The sequence below is a fragment of the Antechinus flavipes genome, chromosome 2 (genome assembly GCF_016432865.1).
Source record: "Antechinus flavipes isolate AdamAnt ecotype Samford, QLD, Australia chromosome 2, AdamAnt_v2, whole genome shotgun sequence".
Taxonomy (NCBI): Eukaryota; Metazoa; Chordata; class Mammalia; order Dasyuromorphia; family Dasyuridae; genus Antechinus; species Antechinus flavipes.
This window is the reverse complement of record NC_067399.1, coordinates 22,488,581-22,508,041: the sequence shown is the minus strand read 5'-3', so window position 1 is coordinate 22,508,041 and position 19,461 is coordinate 22,488,581. Positions and strand designations below refer to the sequence as shown.

General features: G+C 40.8%; 1 protein-coding gene and 2 long non-coding RNA genes across 23 annotated transcripts in view; 2 read left to right on the top strand and 1 right to left on the bottom strand.

Annotated features, from left to right (window-relative positions):
* DYSF (dysferlin) overlaps positions 1 to 1,700 on the top strand; it is a 225,227-nt gene extending 223,527 nt beyond the window's left edge. For all 21 annotated transcript variants that reach the window (XM_051974284.1, XM_051974291.1, XM_051974304.1 and 18 more), the window contains one exon: positions 579 to 1,700. In XM_051974284.1, coding sequence (XP_051830244.1) covers positions 579 to 617 — 39 coding nt within the window. In that variant the 3' untranslated portion in view covers positions 618 to 1,700. The remainder of the gene's footprint in view (positions 1 to 578) is intronic.
* On the bottom strand, positions 1,447 to 14,638 carry LOC127547395 (uncharacterized). The gene is made up of 2 exons (XR_007950169.1): positions 14,465 to 14,638; positions 1,447 to 3,593 (listed from the first exon to the last, which is right to left on the bottom strand). It is a non-coding gene; the product is annotated as an uncharacterized LOC127547395 (long non-coding RNA).
* Positions 10,660 to 16,748, top strand: LOC127547396 (uncharacterized). Its single transcript, XR_007950170.1, has 2 exons — positions 10,660 to 11,067; positions 16,598 to 16,748. It is a non-coding gene; the product is annotated as an uncharacterized LOC127547396 (long non-coding RNA).
* The last annotated feature ends 2,713 nt before the right edge of the window (positions 16,749 to 19,461 follow it).

The window sequence follows — 19,461 nt, the reverse complement described above, 5'->3', positions numbered from 1 at the left end:
AGCAATAAGAGTAGAGAACGAGATTAAAGGAATTAGAGTAGGCAATGAGGAAACCAAACTATCGCTCTTTGCAGTTGATATGATGGTATACTTAGAGAACCCCAGAGATTCTACTAAAAAACTTTTAGCTAGAAGGTGCAATCCTTGTATATCAAACACAGCTAGAACTATTAGGCCCAGAGGAGACCCGAGTTCCAATCCTGCCTCAGACACTCACTGTCCCGTTTCCTCCACTGTGAAATGGATCTGTTCCAGCTCTAACTGTAATTAGAAGCTGATGGACTGTAGGGGTTGTTCTGAAATGCAGATTCCCCATTCTTGGAGGGAGCTGAGAGGGTGCCCCCCCCCTCTGTTTGGGAACAACCTCCAGAACCACTTTCAGGACCATCTCACTTCCCCTTCACTCCCATGATGCTCCAGAACCCTGTGTTTCCAGGGATGCTCTTGTGGGTCCTGGTTCTACAGGGAGTCCCAGAGGCTTCTGGTCCAGCCTTGTCATGTGGTGCTTGCAGGGACCTGTTCCAGCTGAGGCTGAGGCTCCCCGACATCATCTGTTTCTTGCCCTTTTCTCTCTCCAGAACTATGCTGCCATGAAGCTGGTGAAACCCTTCAGCTAGCCTGCCTCTGGAGGCGCCCTGGGAGCAGGGCCCCGGGCCCCCAAGTCTTTCTCCGCCTCCATCCCATTCCTCTGCCGCTCAGCCCCGGCTCATCCAGGCAGTGGGAGCTGCCTCCAGCTCGAGGAATGGGCGGGAGGGGATCCGGTGCCCCAGGACCCCCAAAGCTGGGAAGCTCCTCCTGTCTCAAACACTCTTCCCTTGGACTTTTGGGACAACATGGAGTTTAAGAGACCACGGCTGCTATTCTGGGAGGGATGGGTGAGGGTCCAGCCAAGTGGTTTGCGAGCCTGATCTTCCAGGAGAGGGTCCTCGAGGAAGAGCGTGCAGCCGGGGAGCCTCGGACGGGCAGGAGGTGGTGGCCCTGTCTGGCTCCCACTCTTCTCTCCATGTGACCTCTGGGGCTGCCTGGCTCTTCTCCCTTTCCCTCCCTTCTTGGAGCCCTCATGATCCCAGGATCTCAGGGTTGAGAGAACCTCCAGCAGCTGCGCAGCCCATACCAAGTGTGAGAGACCCCTGGCCACCCCCAGCTTCTGGTGCTCTGACCTTCCCCCCAAACCAGTCCCAGCTTCCTTTCCTTTCATCACTTCCTCCTTCCCTGCTTGTGGCGTCGAATGAAAGCCCTGCTTTCTCTCCTTCACTTCCCCTCCTCGCTGCCCTCCCTCCCTGCCCAGTTCCTGCATTTTATAGAATCTCAGGATTTCTCTCCTCTGCTTCCCCTCCTTGCTGCCCTCCCTCCCTGCCCAGTTCCTGCATTTTCAGAATCCCAGGATAGCTCTGAAGCTCTTCTGTCCAGTCCACATCTGGACAAAACTCTGGCAAAAATGACAGAGCCAGTCACCTGGTCAACATAAGTGCCTACTGTGGATGTGCCAGGCACTGTGTCAGGCTTGGGGATATCCTGTGTCCAGTCAAGGAGCGTTTGTTATTAAGCACTTACTATGTGCCAGGTCCTGTTTCAGGCTTGGGAATATCATGTGTCCAATCAAGAAGCATTTGTTATTAAGCACCCTACTATGCCAGGCACTGTTCCAGGCTTGGGAATATCATGTGTCCAGTCAATAAACATTTATCATTAAACACCTACTAAGTGCCAGGCACTGTGCTGAGCTTGGGGATATCATGTGTTCAGTCAAGAAGCATTTATCATTAAACACCTACTATGTGCCCAGGTGCCATGTCAGGTTTGGGAATATCATGTGTCCAGTCAAGAAGTATTTATCATTAACACATACTGTGTGCCAGGTGCTGTGCCAGGCTTGGGAATATCATGTGTCCAGTCAATAAACATTTATCATTAAACGCCTACTAAGTGCCAGGCACTGTGCTGAGCTTGGGGATATCATGTGTTCAGTCAAGAAGCATTTATCATTAAACACCTACTATGTGCCCAGGGGCCATGCCAGGTTTGGGAATATCATGTGTCGAGTCAAGAAGCATTTATCATTAAACACCTATTATATGCCAGGCACACAGGGAGACCTCAACCTTGCACTCTCAGAATTAGATAAATCAAACCACAAAATAAATAAGAAGTCAACGAGGTAAATAAAATACTAGAAAAGTTAGATAGGATAGCTCTTTGGAGAAAAAAGCTGAATGGAGACAGAAAGGAGTACACTTTCTTCTCAGCAGTTCATGGAACCTCTATAAAAATTGACCATATATTAGGACCTAAAAACCTCAAATTCAAATGCAGTAAGGCAGAGATAGTAAATGCATGCTTTTCAGACCACGATGCAATGAAAATTACATTCAATAAAAAGCCAGGGGAAAATAGACCAAAAATAATGGGAAACTAAATAATCTCATCCCAAAGAATGATTGGGTGAAACAGCAAATCATAGACATAATAACTTCACCCAAGAAAATGACAATAATGAGATGTCATACCAAAATGTGTGCAATGCAGCCAAAGTGGTAATAAGGGGAAAATTTATATCTCTAGAGGCCTACTTGCATAAAATAAGAAGAAATCAATGAATTGGGCTTGCAATTAAAAATGCTAGAAAAGGAACAAATTAAAAACTCCCAGTCAAACACTAAACTTGAAATTCTAAAAGTAAAAGGAGAGATTAATAAAATTGAAAGTAAAAAAAAAAAAACTCTTGAATTAATAAAACTAAGAGTTGGTTCTATGAAAAAAACCAGCAAAATAGAGAAACCCTTAAGAAATCTGATGAAAAAAAGAAAAGGGAAAAATCAAATTGTTAGTCTTAAAAATGAAAAGGGAGAACTCGCCACTAATGAAGAGGAAATTAGAGGAATAATTAGGAATTACTTTGCCTAACTTTATGCCAATAAATTCGATAACTTAAATGAAATGGAAGAATACCTTGAAAAATATAGCTTGCCCAGAATAACAGAGGAAGAAGTAAATTGGTTAAACAGCCCCATCTCAGAAAAAGAAATGGAACAAGCTATTAGTCAACTCCCTAAGAAAAAATCCTCAGGACCACATGGATTTACATGTGAATTCCACCAAACATTTAACGAACAATTAACTCCAATGCTCTACAAACTATTTGAAAAGATAGGGATTGAAGGAGTCCTACCAAACTCCTTTTACGACACAGACATGGCACTGATACCTAAAACAGGTAGGTTGAAAACAGAGAAAGAAAATGATAGACTAATTTCCCTAATGACTATTGATGCTAAAACCTTAAATAAGATATTAGCAAAAAGATAACCGAAAATCATCCGCGGGATAATACACTATGAGCAAGTAGGATTTATACCAGGGATGCAGGGCTGGTTCAATATTAGGAAAACTATTAGCATAATTGACTATATCAGTAACCCAATTTGTGATGAGCCAGAACTTGAAACAAGGTGCTAACTCACTGGAATGGATAGAAACAGTGCTTATGTCCTTGAGTTCACACCTTTAAGAGTTAGCACATTAGCCAGGGCATGAAACAAGGTGCTAACTCACTGGAATAGACAGAAACAGTGCTTATGTCCTTGAGTTCACACCTTTAAGAGTTGACACGTCAGCGAGCTTCACAAGTCAGGAGCCCACAATCCCACTCTCAAAGGAGGAGTCAACCTTTGAGTTCACACCTTTAAGAGATCATATATAAGGAGCTCCCGCAAGCCAACTAGCCACTTTTGGGAGATTGAGAAGCCGTGATTGGGAGAGAGAGCGAGAGGCTGAAGCTGAAGCTGGTAGAGGCAAAAGACTATCAACGAGAGCTCTTGGAAGCAAAGAGAGAGAGAGGCCTCTAGGAAAACCAAAGAGACAACTTTGGAAGAAGAACTTTTAACAGCTGCTGCATTCCAGGTGATTATTACTCAGCACCGGAACTAAGGCTGCCTCCAGAAGCCCCCAAGAAACCTGCTCCTGGAGAACAGTGTAATTTAGAGCAGAGAATATTGCAGCAGCCGTGTGCTTTTTTGAACAAAAATGCTTCCACTAAATGTTTTCCAGGGGGACAGATATTTCCAAAGAGATGAAAGGCTGAGAGAAAATGACTTTGAAGAGATACAAGAGAGAAATACTCTCTGTTATGAGTGTCTCTTAGAGGGCTCTAAGCAAATCATTCTTGAATGTGGACATACTGTGTGCAAGATTTGTCTCCAGAAAAAACGTTTTGGATCTTCCTGTTGCACTGTATGCTGGGAATTCTCCCAGCTGAGAATTCATCAGGATGAGATTGTCATGCACCCTGACGGAGAAGGTGTTTGTGAGACGCACAGGGAAGACCTGAAGTTTTTCTGTGATACCAACAAGACCCTACTTTGTGTGACCTGTTCTAAATCAGAGGATCACGAGACCCACATCCATTGGCCCATTGGAGTGGCTGCTCTCCATTGTAGGAGGTATATCTTGAAATATTTTAAACTTTTGCAAGAGTGTATGGAAGATACTGAAGACCTAATAATGGAAGAGAAAGAGAAAACAACGGCATGGGCTGTTCAGAGCACTGGCGACAAAGTGATCTACTGGAGGATGTTTGAGAAAGAAAGTCTTACGATACAAGAACACCTACTGGGTGCGAAGGAGGAAACTGACATGGCGCAGCATGAAGAACTTATTGTCGAGCAGATGGATGAGGCATTCAGGGAGCTCTATCAGACGCTGAAGGAGATGGAGGCCACACTGGAGGGTGAAGTAATGGAAGCAAAGAAGAAGTGGGAAGCTCTGATAACCGAACAAAGCAGACTTGTAGCAGATGTCATCCAAAAGTGGGAAGAGAAGCTCCAGAAACCCAATATCGAACTACTCCAGGATTTTGTCCATGGGATTTTCCATAGGGATTATCAGAGGGTTTATGACCAACAGATTACGGAACCTTGCATTTTAAGTTTTGATTTTGCTTATTATCCTGTGGCAACTCAATTTTTGCAATATTTCCAAAATTTAAAGTCACCAGAGCGCTCTTATTTCTACAGCTTGTCTGAAGATAGAAAGAGATGCATCATGGTTCCGGCGAGCTCCTCTGGAGAGAGATATGCCATTTATCTAACTGGATGTGAGGAACTTGAGACCATGATAGAATCTTGGAAGAAGAATGATATTGTTGGGCAAACCGGACAACAACCTGTGGTCACAACCCTGCGTGAATGAGAGTTCAGACCTTTTGCCTAGAGGCTAAATTTATTCAACACTTAAATCAGGACCTTAAATCATTACCTTGACCATAAACTTCTTTAGATCTGAAGACTGATACAAGATGTTAATGTCATTGGAAGTCGACCATTGTTGTGATTATCAGCCATGTAACTTAATGGGTAGAGTACTGGGCATTGAGTTAGGTTAGCTGTGGTGGGGCTGATGGGAAGTTTGGGGGTTGCTCCTCTGCTGGGGGGGGCAGGGTCCTGGGTTCAAATCCAGTCTCAGACCCTTATGAGCTGTGTCATCTTGCTAAAATCAAGTCACCTGTTTTCCTGTTTTCTTAACTGTAAAATGGAGGAAAGGACAGGTGGCTGTATGAATTAAATGAAATACGTGTAAGGCTTCTTAGCACAGTGCAGCAGCCATTGACTACAAGTGGATTGATTTATTGGTACAATGCAGACTTTTATACTCGAGGGCCTGGGTTTGATTCCTACTTCAGATTTTAAACTAGCTGTCCTGACTCTGGGAAAGCTAGAAAGCTTAAATGAAGGTATAACAGAATGCAGAATAAGCAAAAACAATTCATGCCCACCATACAGTTACAAAGCAGAAAAAGGGGAAAAGTTAAGAATTGTTGGTAAACTGCAAGATATTTTGTACAAGAGACATAGACTTTCTCAAAAATAAAAAAGATAAAAAGATTTGTGTCATTATCGTGTCAATTGGGGAATAATGTTTGGTAAGATAAGAAGGCAGAATTGTTTGAAAAAAGTAAAAATTGGGATAATTTAATAGAATAGCCATCCAAGGAAATGGGAAATCAAATCAGATTAGCAGGTTTCTAAAGGGGCTCACTTGCAACAGGTATACATAAATTCATCTATATGGGAGCTATTGTACATAATTACATAAATGACATAAGCACATAGCAATATAAGACTGGCTAGTAGTGATGTAACAAATAACATGAATCAACATGAGAATTTATACTTGTCCATAAGCCCTAGAAATAGTCTAAAAGAAATATATTATCCATTTGTTCATGTGCCAGGAATCCAATAATTCCTGCAAGTTTTGAAGTCCTGCAATAGTCTCATCAATAGTTTTTCATCTCAAGGAATCCAATGATTCCTGCTGGTTTTCAAGTCCTGCAACAATTTTATCTTGGGTTAGGGAATCCAATGATCCCTGCAGATCTGGTTCTAAGGTTTTCTCCTTTGTTTCTAGATTTTTTTTTCTTTTTCTGTCTCTCTCCAGGTGCTGGTTACCACCCATCTGTTTCCTTCTCTATCTGTAGGAATAAAAGCAAACCCTCTCTCCCAAGCAGTTACCTATCTAATTCCCTTCTATATACCACTTTCTAAATCTCTCTCTCTAAATATATTGAAGGTGTTTGCACTGGATACTGCCCTGTTGGGTTAAAAGGCCAGTATTTTCCCCACCTGGAATGTCTTCCTGCTATCTGACTACTTTTAGGCTGATTGATCACATCAGAGTCCTGCCCTTCTAAAGACTCTCTGGGTGTAACTTCAGTTGCTATCATGCCCCACCTCTCTTGTGTATGATACCTTGGAGCTGGGCCCTGCCTCTCATTTCTCTGGGTCAATCTACAGTCTGAGGCCCAGTGGAAGCCTTGGATGCATTTTGGACATGGGGTTTGGGGTTTTATTCTCTCACCCTGTCTTCTCATTCTATCTCTGTATCTACATTGGGCTCTCACATGTCTAACTTTTCCACACTGAAAGCATCGATGAATTTCTCTAGAATTCCTTTGCCAAGAAGGACCCTGTCTTTCCATGTTCATCATAGTTTGGGTATAATAAGCATTTGTGCCCACTGTGGAACAGCATCTTATGATCTCCTCTAAAGGAGCATCTCTGTCTAGTCCCCATATAATTCTTTTGCAAACCTCATTATCATTTTGCTTAGCCAGGTGTCTGGTCATTATTTCTGGGGCAGCATTCTCTCTAATGGTTCTTATTAGAGCTGTTTGCAACCGTCCCACCAAATCTGCAAAAGATTCACTGGGACCTTGCTCTATTTTTGTGAAAGAAAGATGGAAATCTTTCTGTCCGGGGAGAGAATTGCAAGCTTTTTTTGCAGCCTTAGAAATTTGCTCATATGCTGTTCTGGGATAATAACTCTGTTCTGAATTCTCTGCATACTGACCTTCACCAGGTAGTTGGTCAAAAGTGATTTGTCCAATAGCTCCTGTGTGGCTGTTGCATTGGGCTTGAGTCCTACATAAATCATGAAACTCCGAAAGCCACAACAAATTTTGTCCCAGTTCTAAGCATGTCCTCGCTATGGATTTCCAATCATTCAGGGTTCAGATTTCATAAGACAAATTATCTAGTAACAGCTTAACATAAGAGGATGTAGCCCCATAAAGAGTACAACCCTTTTTCAAATCTTTAATTTTTTCCAAATTTCCAAAATTTTGACCTGAAGAGTCAAGCTTTTCAATCACAGGATATGCATTTATAAAATCAGATATATCTTCTCCTTCATTTTTTGCCTTAATTAATGCCTCTTCTAATCTTGTCATATTCTGCTTCACGGGAGATGCTGATTGTGCTCTTGCCCCTCTCCCTTCCCCTTCTTCCTCCACCCATGAAGTGTTAATTGAGGGGGGCGGGTCATGAGATGTGGAATGATCTAATTTCTCCTGCTGTGAAGTATCACACTCAGAATCATACTTAGCTCCATTTTTATCTGATTCTTCTTGCTTTTCACCTAGTTTAGTTGGCACTTTCTCTTCTTGCTCTTTCTTCTTTTTCCTTTTTTTTTTTTAACACTTATAAAATTTTCTAAAGCCAGTTGTATTAAATTATATGTATTAAGTATGTCTATGGGAATTGAGTCAGGTCCATTTTTATTGTAGAATTGACAAAGATCCTCTCCTACTAATTTCCCCTCGTCTAGATCCAATTCTTTTTCCATAGAGAAACAAGGACATATGTGCTTTACAGTTTCTAAAATTTCAGTGATCTGCTGCAAAATTATAATCCAACCTTGGCTTTTCATAACTTTGACAATGCTCTCTAAACATTTTTCTTGAACAGAAACAGAAGGCTGTCTTCTAAACCTCTGTCCCATCGTAGCTGGAATTCTACTTTTAACTCTTTTGACAAAATTTCTTTGTTATACTCACCCTAATTTCTGGGTTGAGGAGACTTTTCCACTGAGATCAGGATCAGAACTGTTCCACTGAAATCCACTGAGGGGCCTGTCAGTCCCATGTTCAGGGCACTAAAATGTGGTGTTCTTGTTCTTTTTTATATTAATATATAATTTTATATATTTTTATTATCAATTAATTATTATATTATTTTATATTACTATGTAAACATTTAAAGAACAATTCACTCCAGTGTTCTAATAAACTATTTGAAAAAATAGGGATTGAAGGAGTCCTACCAAATTCCTTTTACGACACAGACATGGCACTGATACCTAAACCAGGTAGGTTGAAAACAGAGAAAGAATATGATAGACTAATTTCCCTAATGACTATTGATGCTAAAATCTTAAATAAGATATTAGCAAAAAGATAACAGAAAATTACCTGCGGGGTAATACACTATGAGCAAGTAGGATTTATACCAGGAATGCAGGGCTGGTTCAATATTAGGAAAACTATCAGCATAATTGACTATATCAGTAACCCAATTTGTGATGGGCCAGAACTTGAAACAAGGTGCTAACTCACTGGAATGGATAGAAACCGTGCTTATGTCCTTGAGTTCACACCTTTAAGAGTTGACACCTCAGCCAGCTTCACAAGTCAGGAGCCCACAATCCCACTCTCAGAGGAGGAGTCAACCTTTGAGTTCACACCTTTAAGAGATCATATATAAGGAGCTCCCGCAAGCCAACTAGCCACTTTTGGGAGATTGAGAAGCCGGGATTGGGAGAGAGAGTGAGAGGCTGAAGCTGAAGCTGGTAGAGGCAAAAGACTATCAACGAGAGCTCTTGGAAGCAAGGAGAGAGAGGCCTCTAAGAAAACCAGAGACAACTTTGGAAGAAGAACTTTTAACAGTTGGCTGCATTCCAGGTGATTATTACTCAGCACCGGAACTAAGGCTGCCTCCAGAAGCCCCCAAGAAACCTGCTCCTGGAGAACAGTGTAATTTAGAGCAGAGAATATTGCAGCAGCCGTGTTCTTTCTTTGAACGAAAATGCTTCCACTAAATGTTTTCCAGGGGGACAGATATTTCCAAAGAGATGAAAGGCTGAGGGAAAATGACTTTGAAGAGATACAAGAGAGAAATACTCTCTGTTATGAGTGTCTCTTAGAGAGCTCTAAGCAAATCATTCTTGGATGTGGACATACTGTGTGCAAGATTTGTCTCCAGAAAAAACGTTTTGGATCTTCCTGTTGCACTGTATGCTGGGAATTCTCCCAGCTGAGAATTCATCAGGATGAGATTGTCATGCACCCTGATGGAGAAGGCGTTTGTGAGACGCACAGGGAAGACCTGAAGTTTTTCTGTGATACCAACAAGACCCTACTTTGTGTGACCTGTTCTAAATCAGAGGATCACGAGACCCACATCCATTGGCCCATTGGAGTGGCTGCTCTCCTTTGTAGGAGGCATATCTTGAAATATTTTAAGCTTTTGCAAGAGTTTATGGAGCATACTGAAGACCTAATAATGGAAGAGAAAGAGAAAACGATGGCATGGGCTGTGCAGAGCATTGGCGACAAAGTGATCTACTGGAGGATGTTTAAGAAAGAAAGTCTTGCGATAGAAGAATTCCTACTGGGTACAAAGGAGGAAACTGACATGGCGCAGCATGAAGAACTTATTGTCGAGCAGATGAACGAGGCGTTCAGGGAGCTCTATGAGACGCTGAAGGAGGTGGAGGCTACACTGGAATGTGAAATAATGGAAGCAAAGAAGAAGTGGGAAGCTCTGATAACCGAACAAAGCAGACTTGTAGCAGATGTCATCCAAAAGTGGGAAGAGAAGCTCCAGAAGCCCAATATCGAACTACTCCAGGATTTTGCCCGTGGGATTTTCCATAGGGATTATCAGAGGGTTTATGATCAACAGATTACGGAACCTTGCATTTTAAGTTTTGATTCTTCCTATTATCCTGTGGCAACTCAATTTTTGCAATATTTCCAAAATTTACAGTCACCAGAGCGCTCTTATTTCTATAGCTTGTCTGAAGATAGAAAGAGATGCATCATGGTTCCAGCGAGCTCCTCTGTTCTGAGATATGCCATTTATCTAACTGGGTGTGAGGAACTCGAGACCATGATAGAATCTTGGAAGAAGAATGATATTGTTGGGCAAACCGGATAGCAACGTGTGGTCACAACCCTGCGTGAATGAGAGTTCAGACCTTTTGCCGAGAGGCTAAATTTATTCAACACTTAAATCAGGACCTTAAATCATTACCTTGACCATAAACTTCTTTAGATCTGAAGACTGATACAAGTTGTTAATGTCATTAGAAGTCGACCATTGTTGTGATTATCAGCCATGTAACTTAATGGGTAGAGTACTGGGCATTGAGTTAGGTTAGCTGTGGTGGGGCTGATGGGAAGTTTGGGGGTTGCTCCTCTGCTGGGGGGGGGACAGGGTCCTGGGTTCAAATCCAGTCTCAGACCCTTATGAGCTGTGTCATCTTGCTAAAATCAATTCACCTGTTTTCCTGTTTTCTTAACTGTAAAATGGAGGAAAGGACAGGTGGTTGTATGAATTAAATGAAATACGTGTAAGGCTTCTTAGCACAGTACAGCAGACATTGACTACAAGTGGATTGATTTATTGGTACAATGCAAGACTTTTAAACTCGAGGGCCTGGCTTTGACTCCTACTTCAGATTTTAAACTAGCTGTCCTGACTCTGGGAAAGCTAGAAAGCTTAAATGAAGGTATAACAGAATGTAGAATAAGTAAAAACAATTCATGCCCACCATACAGTTACAAAGCAGAAAAAGGGGAAAAGTTAAGAATTGTTGATAAACTGCAAGATATTTTGTGCAAGAAATATGGACTTTCTCAAAAATAAAAAAGATAAAAAGATTTGTGTCATTATCGTGTCAATTGGGGAATAATGTTTGGTAAAGATAAGAAGGCAGAATTGTTTGAAAAAAGTAAAAATTGGGGTAATTTAATAGAATAGCCACCCAAGGAAATGGGAAATCAAATCAGATTAGCAGGTTTCTAAAGGGGCTCACTTGCAACAGGTATACATAAATTCATCTATATGGGAGCTATTGTACATAATTACATAAATGACATAAGCACATAGCAATATAAGACTGGCTAGTAGTGATGTAACAAATAACATGAATCAACATGAGAATTTATACTTGTCCATAAGCCCTAAAAATAGTCTAAAAGAAATATATTATCCATTTGTTCATGTGCCAGGAATCCAATAATTCCTGCAAGTTTTGAAGTCCTGCAATAGTCTCACCAATAGTTTTTCATCTCAAGGAATCCAATGATTCCTGCTGGTTTTCAAGTCCTGCAACAATTTTATCTTGGGTTAGGGAATCCAATGATCCCTGCAGATCTGGTTCTAAGGTTTTCTCCTTTGTTTCTAGATTTTTTTTTTCTTTTTCTGTCTCTCTCCAGGTGCTGGTTACCACCCATCTGTTTCCTTCTCTATCTGTAGGAATAAAAGCAAGCCCTCTCTCCCAAGCAGTTACCTATCTAATTCCCTTCTATTTACCACTTTCTAAATCTCTCTCTCTCTAAATATATTGAAGGTGTTTGCATTGGATACTGCCCTGTTGGGTTAAAAGGCCAGTATTTTCCCCACCTGGAATGTCTTCCTGCTATCTGACTACTTTTAGGCTGATTGATCACATCAGAGTCCTGCCCTTCTAAAGACTCTCTGGGTGTAACCTCAGTTGCTATCATTCCCCACCTCTCTTTTGATTGATACCTTGGAGCTGGGCCCTGCCTCTCATTTCTCTGGGTCAATCTACAGTCTGAGGCCCAGTGGAAGCCTTGGATGCATTCTGGACATGGGGTTTGGGGTTTTATTCTCTCACCCTGTCTTCTCATTCTATCTCTGTATCTACATTGGGCTCTCACATGTCTAACTTTTCCACACTGAAAGCATCGACGAGTTTCTCTAGAATTCCTTTGCCAAGAGGGACCCTGTCTTTCCATGTTCATCATAGTTTGGGTATAATAAGCATTTGTGCCCACTGTGGAACAGCATCTTATGATCTCTTCTAAAGGAGCATCTCTGTCTAGTCCCCAAATAATTCTTTTGCAAACCTCATTGTCATTTTCCTTAGCCAGGTGTCTGGTCATTATTTCTGGGGCAGCATTCTCTCTAATGGTTCTTATTACAACTGTTTGCAATCATCCCACCAAATTTACAAATTTACAAGATCATTGGGATCTTGCTCTATTTTTGTGAAAGAAAGATGGAAATCTTTCTGTCCGGGGAGAGAATTGCAAGCTTTTTTTGCAGCCTTAGAAATTTGCTCATACACTGTTCTGGGATAATAAATCTGTTCTGAACTCTCTGCATACTGACCTTCACCAGGTAGTTGGTCAAAAGTGATTTGTCCAATAGCTCCTGTTTGCCTGTTGCGTTGGGCTTGAGTCCTACATAATTCATGAAACTCCGAAAGCCACAACAAATTTTGTCCCAGTTCTAAGCATGTCCTCGCTATGGATTTCCAATCATTCGGGGTTCAGATTTCATAAGACAAATTATCTAGTAACAGCTTAACATAAGAGGATGTAGCCCCATAAAGAGTGCAACCCTTTTTCAAATCTTTAATTTTTTCCAAATTTCCAAAATTTTGACCTGAAGAGTCAAGCTTTTCAATCACAGGATATGCATTTATAAAATCAGATATATCTTCTCCTTCATTTTTTGCCTTAATTAATGCCTCTTCTAATCTTGTCATATTCTGCTTCACGGGAGATGCTGATTGTGCTCTTGCCCCTCTCCCTTCCCCTTCTTCCTCCACCCATGAAGTGTTAATTGAGGGGGGAGGGTCATGAGATGTGGAATGATCTAATTTCTCCTGCTGTGAAGTATCACACTCAGAATCATACTTAGCTCCATTTTTATCTGATTCTTCCTGCTTTTCACCTAGTTTAGTTGGCACTTTCTCTTCTTGCTCTTTCTTCTTTTTCCTTTTTTTTTTTTAACACTTATAAAATTTTCTAAAGCCAGTTGTATTAAATTATATGTATTAAGTATGTCTATGGGAATTGAGTCAGGTCCATTTTTATTGTAGAATTGACAAAGATCCTCTCCTACTAATTTCCCCTAGTCTAGATCCAATTCTTTTTCCATAGAGAAACAAGGACATATGTGCTTTACAGTTTCTAAAACTTCAGTGGTCTGCTGCAAAATTATAATCCAACCTTGGCTTTTCATAACTTTGACAATGCTCTCTAAACATTTTTCTTGAACAGAAACAGAAGGCTGTCTTCTAAACCTCTGTCCCATCGTAGCTGGAATTCTACTTTTAACTCTTTTGACAAAATTTCTTTGTTGTACTCACCCTGATTTCTGGGTTGAGGAGACTTTTCCACTGAGATCAGGATCAGAACTGTTCCACTGAAATCCACTGAGGGGCCTGTCAGTCCCATGTTCAGGGCACCAAAATGTGGTGTTCTTGTTCTTTTTTATATTAATATATAATTTTATATATTTTTATTATTAATTAATTATTATATTATTTTATATTAATATATAAACATTTAAAGAACAATTCACTCCAATGTTCCAATAAACTATTTGAAAAAATAGGGATTGAAGGAGTCCTACCAAATTCCTTTTACGACACAGACATGGCACTGATACCTAAACCAGGTAGGTTGAAAACAGAGAAAGAATATGATAGACTAATCTCCCTAATGAATATTGATGCTAAAATCTTAAATAAGATATTAGCAAAAAGATAACAGAAAATTACCTGCGGGGTAATACACTATGAGCAAGTAGGATTTATACCAGGGATGCAGGGCTGGTTCAATATTAGGAAAACTATCAGCATAATTGACTATATCAGTAACCCAATTTGTGATGGGCCAGAACTTGAAACAAGGTGCTAACTCACCGGAATGGATAGAAACAGTGCTTATGTCCTTGAGTTCACACCTTTAAGAGTTGACACATCAGCCAGAACGTGAAACAAGGTGCTAACTCACTGGAATGGATAGAAACAGTGCTTATGTTCTGGAGTTCACACCTTTAAGAGTTGACACGTCAGCCAGAACTTGAAACAAGGTGCTAACTCACTGGAATCGACAGTATAAACAATGCTTATGTCCTTGAGTTCACACCTTTAAGAGTTGACACCTCAGCGAGCTTCACAAGTCAGGAGCCCACAATCCCACTCTCAGAGGAGGAGTCAACCTTTGAGTTCACACCTTTAAGAGATCATATATAAGGAGCTCCCGCAAGCCAACTAGCCACTTTTGGGAGATTGAGAAGCCGGGATTGGGAGAGAGAGCGAGAGGCTGAAGCTGAAGCTGGTAGAGGCAAAAGACTATCAACGAGAGCTCTTGGAAGCAACGAGAGAGAGAGGCCTCTAGGAAAACCAAAGAGACAACTTTGGAAGAAGAACTTTTAACAGTTGGCTGCATTCCAGGTGATTATTACTCAGCACCGGGACTAAGGCTGCCTCCAGAAGCCCCCAAGAAACCTGCTCCTGGAGAACAGTGTAATTTAGAGCAGAGAATATTGCAGCAGCTGTGTGCTTTTTTGAATGAAAATGCTTCCACTAAATGTTTTCCAGGGGGACAGATATTTCCAAAGAGATGAAAGGCTGAGGGAAAATGACTTTGAAGAGATACAAGAGAGAAATACTCTCTGTTATGAGTGTCTCTTAGAGAGCTCTAAGCAAATCATTCTTGGATGTGGACATACTGTGTGCAAGATTTGTCTCCAGAAAAAACGTTTTGGATCTTCCTGTTGCACTGTATGCTGGGAATTCTCCCAGCTGAGAATTCATCAGGATGAGATTGTCATGCACCCTGATGGAGAAGGTGTTTGTGAGACGCACAGGGAAGACCTGAAGTTTTTCTGTGATACCAACAAGACCCTACTGTGTGTGACCTGTTCTAAATCAGAGGATCACGAGACCCACATCCATTGGCCCATTGGAGTGGCTGCTCTCCTTTGTAGGAGGCATATCTTGAAATATTTTAAGCTTTTGCAAGAGTTTATGGAAGATACTGAAGACCTAATAATGGAAGAGAAAAAGAAAACGATGGCATGGGCTGTGCAGAGCATTGGTGACAAAGTGATCTACTGGAGGATGTTTAAGAAAGAAAGTCTTGTGATAGAAGAACTCCTACTGGGTACAAAGGAGGAAACTGACATGGCGCAGCATGAAGAGCTTATTGTTGAGCAGATGGATGAGGCGTTCAGGGAGCTCTATGAGACGCTGAAGGAGGTGGAGGCTACACTGGAATGTGAAATAATGGAAGCAAAGAAGAAGTGGGAAGCTCTGATAACCGAACAAAGCAGACTTGTAGCAGATGTCATCCAAAAGTGGGAAGAGAAGCTCCAGAAGCCCAATATCGAACTACTCCAGGATTTTGCCCGAGGGATTTTCCATAGGGATTATCAGAGGGTTTATGATCATCAGATTACGGAACCTTGCATTTTAAGTTTTGATTCTTCCTATTATCCTGTGGCAACTCAATTTTTGCAATATTTCCAAAATTTACAGTCACCAGAGCGCTCTTATTTCTATAGCTTGTCTGAAGATAGAAAGAGATGCATCATGGTTCCAGCGAGCTCCTCTGTTCTGAGATATGCCATTTATCTAACTGGGTGTGAGGAACTCGAGACCATGATAGAATCTTGGAAGAAGAATGATATTGTTGGGCAAACCGGATAGCAACGTGTGGTCACAACCCTGCGTGAATGAGAGTTCAGACCTTTTGCCGAGAGGCTAAATTTATTCAACACTTAAATCAGGACCTTAAATCATTACCTTGACCATAAACTTCTTTAGATCTGAAGACTGATACAAGATGTTAATGTCATTGGAAGTCGACCATTGTTGTGATTATCAGCCATGTAACTTAATGGGTAGAGTACTGGGCATTGAGTTAGGTTAGCTGTGGTGGGGCTGATGGGAAGTTTGGAGGTTGCTCCTCTGCTGGGGGGGGGCAGGGTCCTGGGTTCAAATCCAGTCTCAGACCCTTATGAGCTGTGTCATCTTGCTAAAATCAATTCACCTGTTTTCCTGTTTTCTTAACTAAAAAATGGAGGAAAGGACAGGTGGTTGTATGAATTAAATGAAATACGTGTAAGGCTTCTTAGCACAGTGCAGCAGACATTGACTACAAGTGGATTGATTTATTGGTACAATGCAAGACTTTTAAACTCGAGGGCCTGGGTTTGACTCCTACTTCAGATTTTAAACTAGCTGTCTCTGGGAAAGCTAGAAAGCTTAAATGAAGGTATAACAGAATGTAGAATAAGCAAAAACAATTCATGCCCACCATACAGTTACAAAGCAGAAAAAGGGGAAAAGTTAAGAATTGTTGATAAACTGCAAGATATTTTGTGCAAGAAATATGGACTTTCTCAAAAATAAAAAAGATAAAAAGATTTGTGTCATTATCGTGTCAATTGGGGAATAATGTTTGGTAAAGATAAGAAGGCAGAATTGTTTGAAAAAAGTAAAAATTGAGGTAATTTAATAGAATAGCCACCCAAGGAAATGGGAAATCAAATCAGATTAGCAGGTTTCTAAAGGGGCTCACTTGCAACAGGTATACATAAATTCATCTATATGGGAGCTATTGTACATGACATAAGCACATAGCAATATAAGACTGGCTAGTAATGATGTAACAAATAACATGAATCAACATGAGAATTTATACTTGTCCATAAGCCCTAAAAATAGTCTAAAAGAAATATATTATCCATTTGTTCATGTGCCAGGAATCCAATAATTCCTGCAAGTTTTGAAGTCCTGCAATAGTCTCATCAATAGTTTTTCATCTCAAGGAATCCAACGATTCCTGCTGGTTTTCAAGTCCTGCAACAATTTTATCTTGGGTTAGGGAATCCAAGGATCCCTGTAGATCTGGTTCTAAGGTTTCCTCCTTTGTTTCCAGATTTCTTTTTCTTTTTCTGTCTCTCTCCAGGTGCTCGTTACCACCCATCTGTTTCCTTCTCTATCTGTAGGAATAAAAGCAAGCCCTCTCTCCCAAGCAGTTAACCTATCTAATTCCCTTCTATTTACCACTTTCTAAATCTCTCTCTCTAAATATATTGAAGGTGTTTTCACTGGACTCTGCCCTGTTGGTTTAAAAAGCCTTTATCCTCCCAATTGTAATGCCTTTCTGCCATCTGATTGCTTTTCTTTTAGTTGATCATGGAATCCCTTTTTGCCATGTGATTACTTTTAGACTGATTGATCACATTAGAGTCCTCACCTTCTACAGACTCTCTCAGTGTGACTTCAGCTGCCATCATGCCCCATCTGTCTTTTGTATGATATCTTGGAACTGGGTTCCCCTCTCATTTCCGGTCAATCTATATTCCAAGGCCCTGTGAAAACCTCGGTTGCTTTTTGGGTTTTCTCTCTGCCTATCCTCTTATTCCATCTCTATATCTACACTGGGCTCTCAGATGTCCTAATTTTCCGCACTGAAAACATCAACAAGTTTCTCTAGAAGTCCCTTGCCAAGAGGGACCCTATCTTCCCATGTTCTTAATAGTCTGGGTATAATAACCATTTGTGCCCACTGTGGCACAGCATCTTATGATCTTCTCTAAACAAGCATCTTTGTGTAGTCCCCATATAATTCTTCTGCAAACCTCATTGGCATTTTCCTTAGCCAGATGTCTGGTCATTATTTCTGTAGCTGCATTTTCTCCAAGGATTCTTGTGACAGCTGTTTGCAAACGTCCCACAAAATCTGCAAAGGTTTCATTGGGATCTTGCTCTATTTTTGTGGAGGCTTCCCCTCCACCTTTGTATCCAGGGCGGGAACCCCAAGCTTTTATAGCTGCAGTTGCGTTCTGCTCATAAGATGTTGTGGGGTAATTAATCTCTTCTGAATTCTCTCCATACTGACCTTCACCTGCTAGTTGGTGAAAGGTGATTTGTACATTAACTCCTGTTGGTCTATTGCTTCTGGCTTGAATCCTACACAATTCATGATATTTCGAAAACTGCAGCACATTTTGTCCAGGTTCTAAACATGTCCTAGCCATGAATTTCCAATCACTGGGGGTTTAAGAATTCATAAGCCAAACTATGTAGTAACACTTTAACATAAAATGATGCAGCCCTATAAAGAGTGCAACCTTTTTTCAAATTCTTCATTTTTTCCAAATCAAAAGGAGTGTATCTTCTTCTTTTTTGACCTGAAGAGCCACAATCACAGGGTATGCATTTATAAAATCAGATCAATCCTGTCCTTCATTTTTTGCCTTAAGGCATTGGCCTTTTTTAATCTTGTCATATTCTGCTTTACAGGAGATGCTAATTGTGTTTCTGCCTCTCCTCCTCCTCCTTCTCCCTTTACCCATTAACAGTTAATTGAGGGAGGTAACTCAGAGGACTGGGAATGATCTAATTTCTCCTTCTGTGAATTCTTATCTGATTCTTTCTCCTTTTCACCTAGTTTACTTGGCACCTCCCCCTCCTGCTCTTTCTTCTTTTTCCTTATTCTAACACTTATAAAATTTACTAAAGCCAGTTGTATTAAATTATATGTATTAAATGTGTCTTTGGAAATTGAGTCAAGTCCATTATCATGATAGGATTGACAAAGTTGCTCTCCTACTAATTTCCACTCCTCTAGATCCAATTCTTTTTCTATAGAGAACCAAGGAGATGTGTACTGTACAGTTTTTAAAAGTCCAGTGATCTGCTCCCAAATTATAATCAAACCTTGGCTTTTCATAACCCTGATAATGCTCTCTATACATTTTCTTGATTGGATTAAGAGAAGGCTGTTTTCTAAACATCTGTCCCATTTCAGCTGAAATTCTTCTTTAGCTCTTTAACAAACTTTCCTTATTCTCTTCACCCTAATTTCTGGGTTGAAGAGACTTTTCCACTGAAATCAGGATCGTGTCTGTCCCACGTTCGGGCACCAAAATATAATATTCTCTTGTCTAAATTATATTATTCTCTGTGAGCAGGTTTCTTGGGCAGCTTCTGAAGGCAGCCTTAGTTTTGGTTCCATATAATAATCACTTGAAATGCAGCCAGCTGTTAAAAGTCCAGTCCTTTACTGTCTCTTCCAAAATAGCCCAGTTAGCTTTCTGAGAGGCTCTCTCTCCTTGGTTCCAAGAGCTC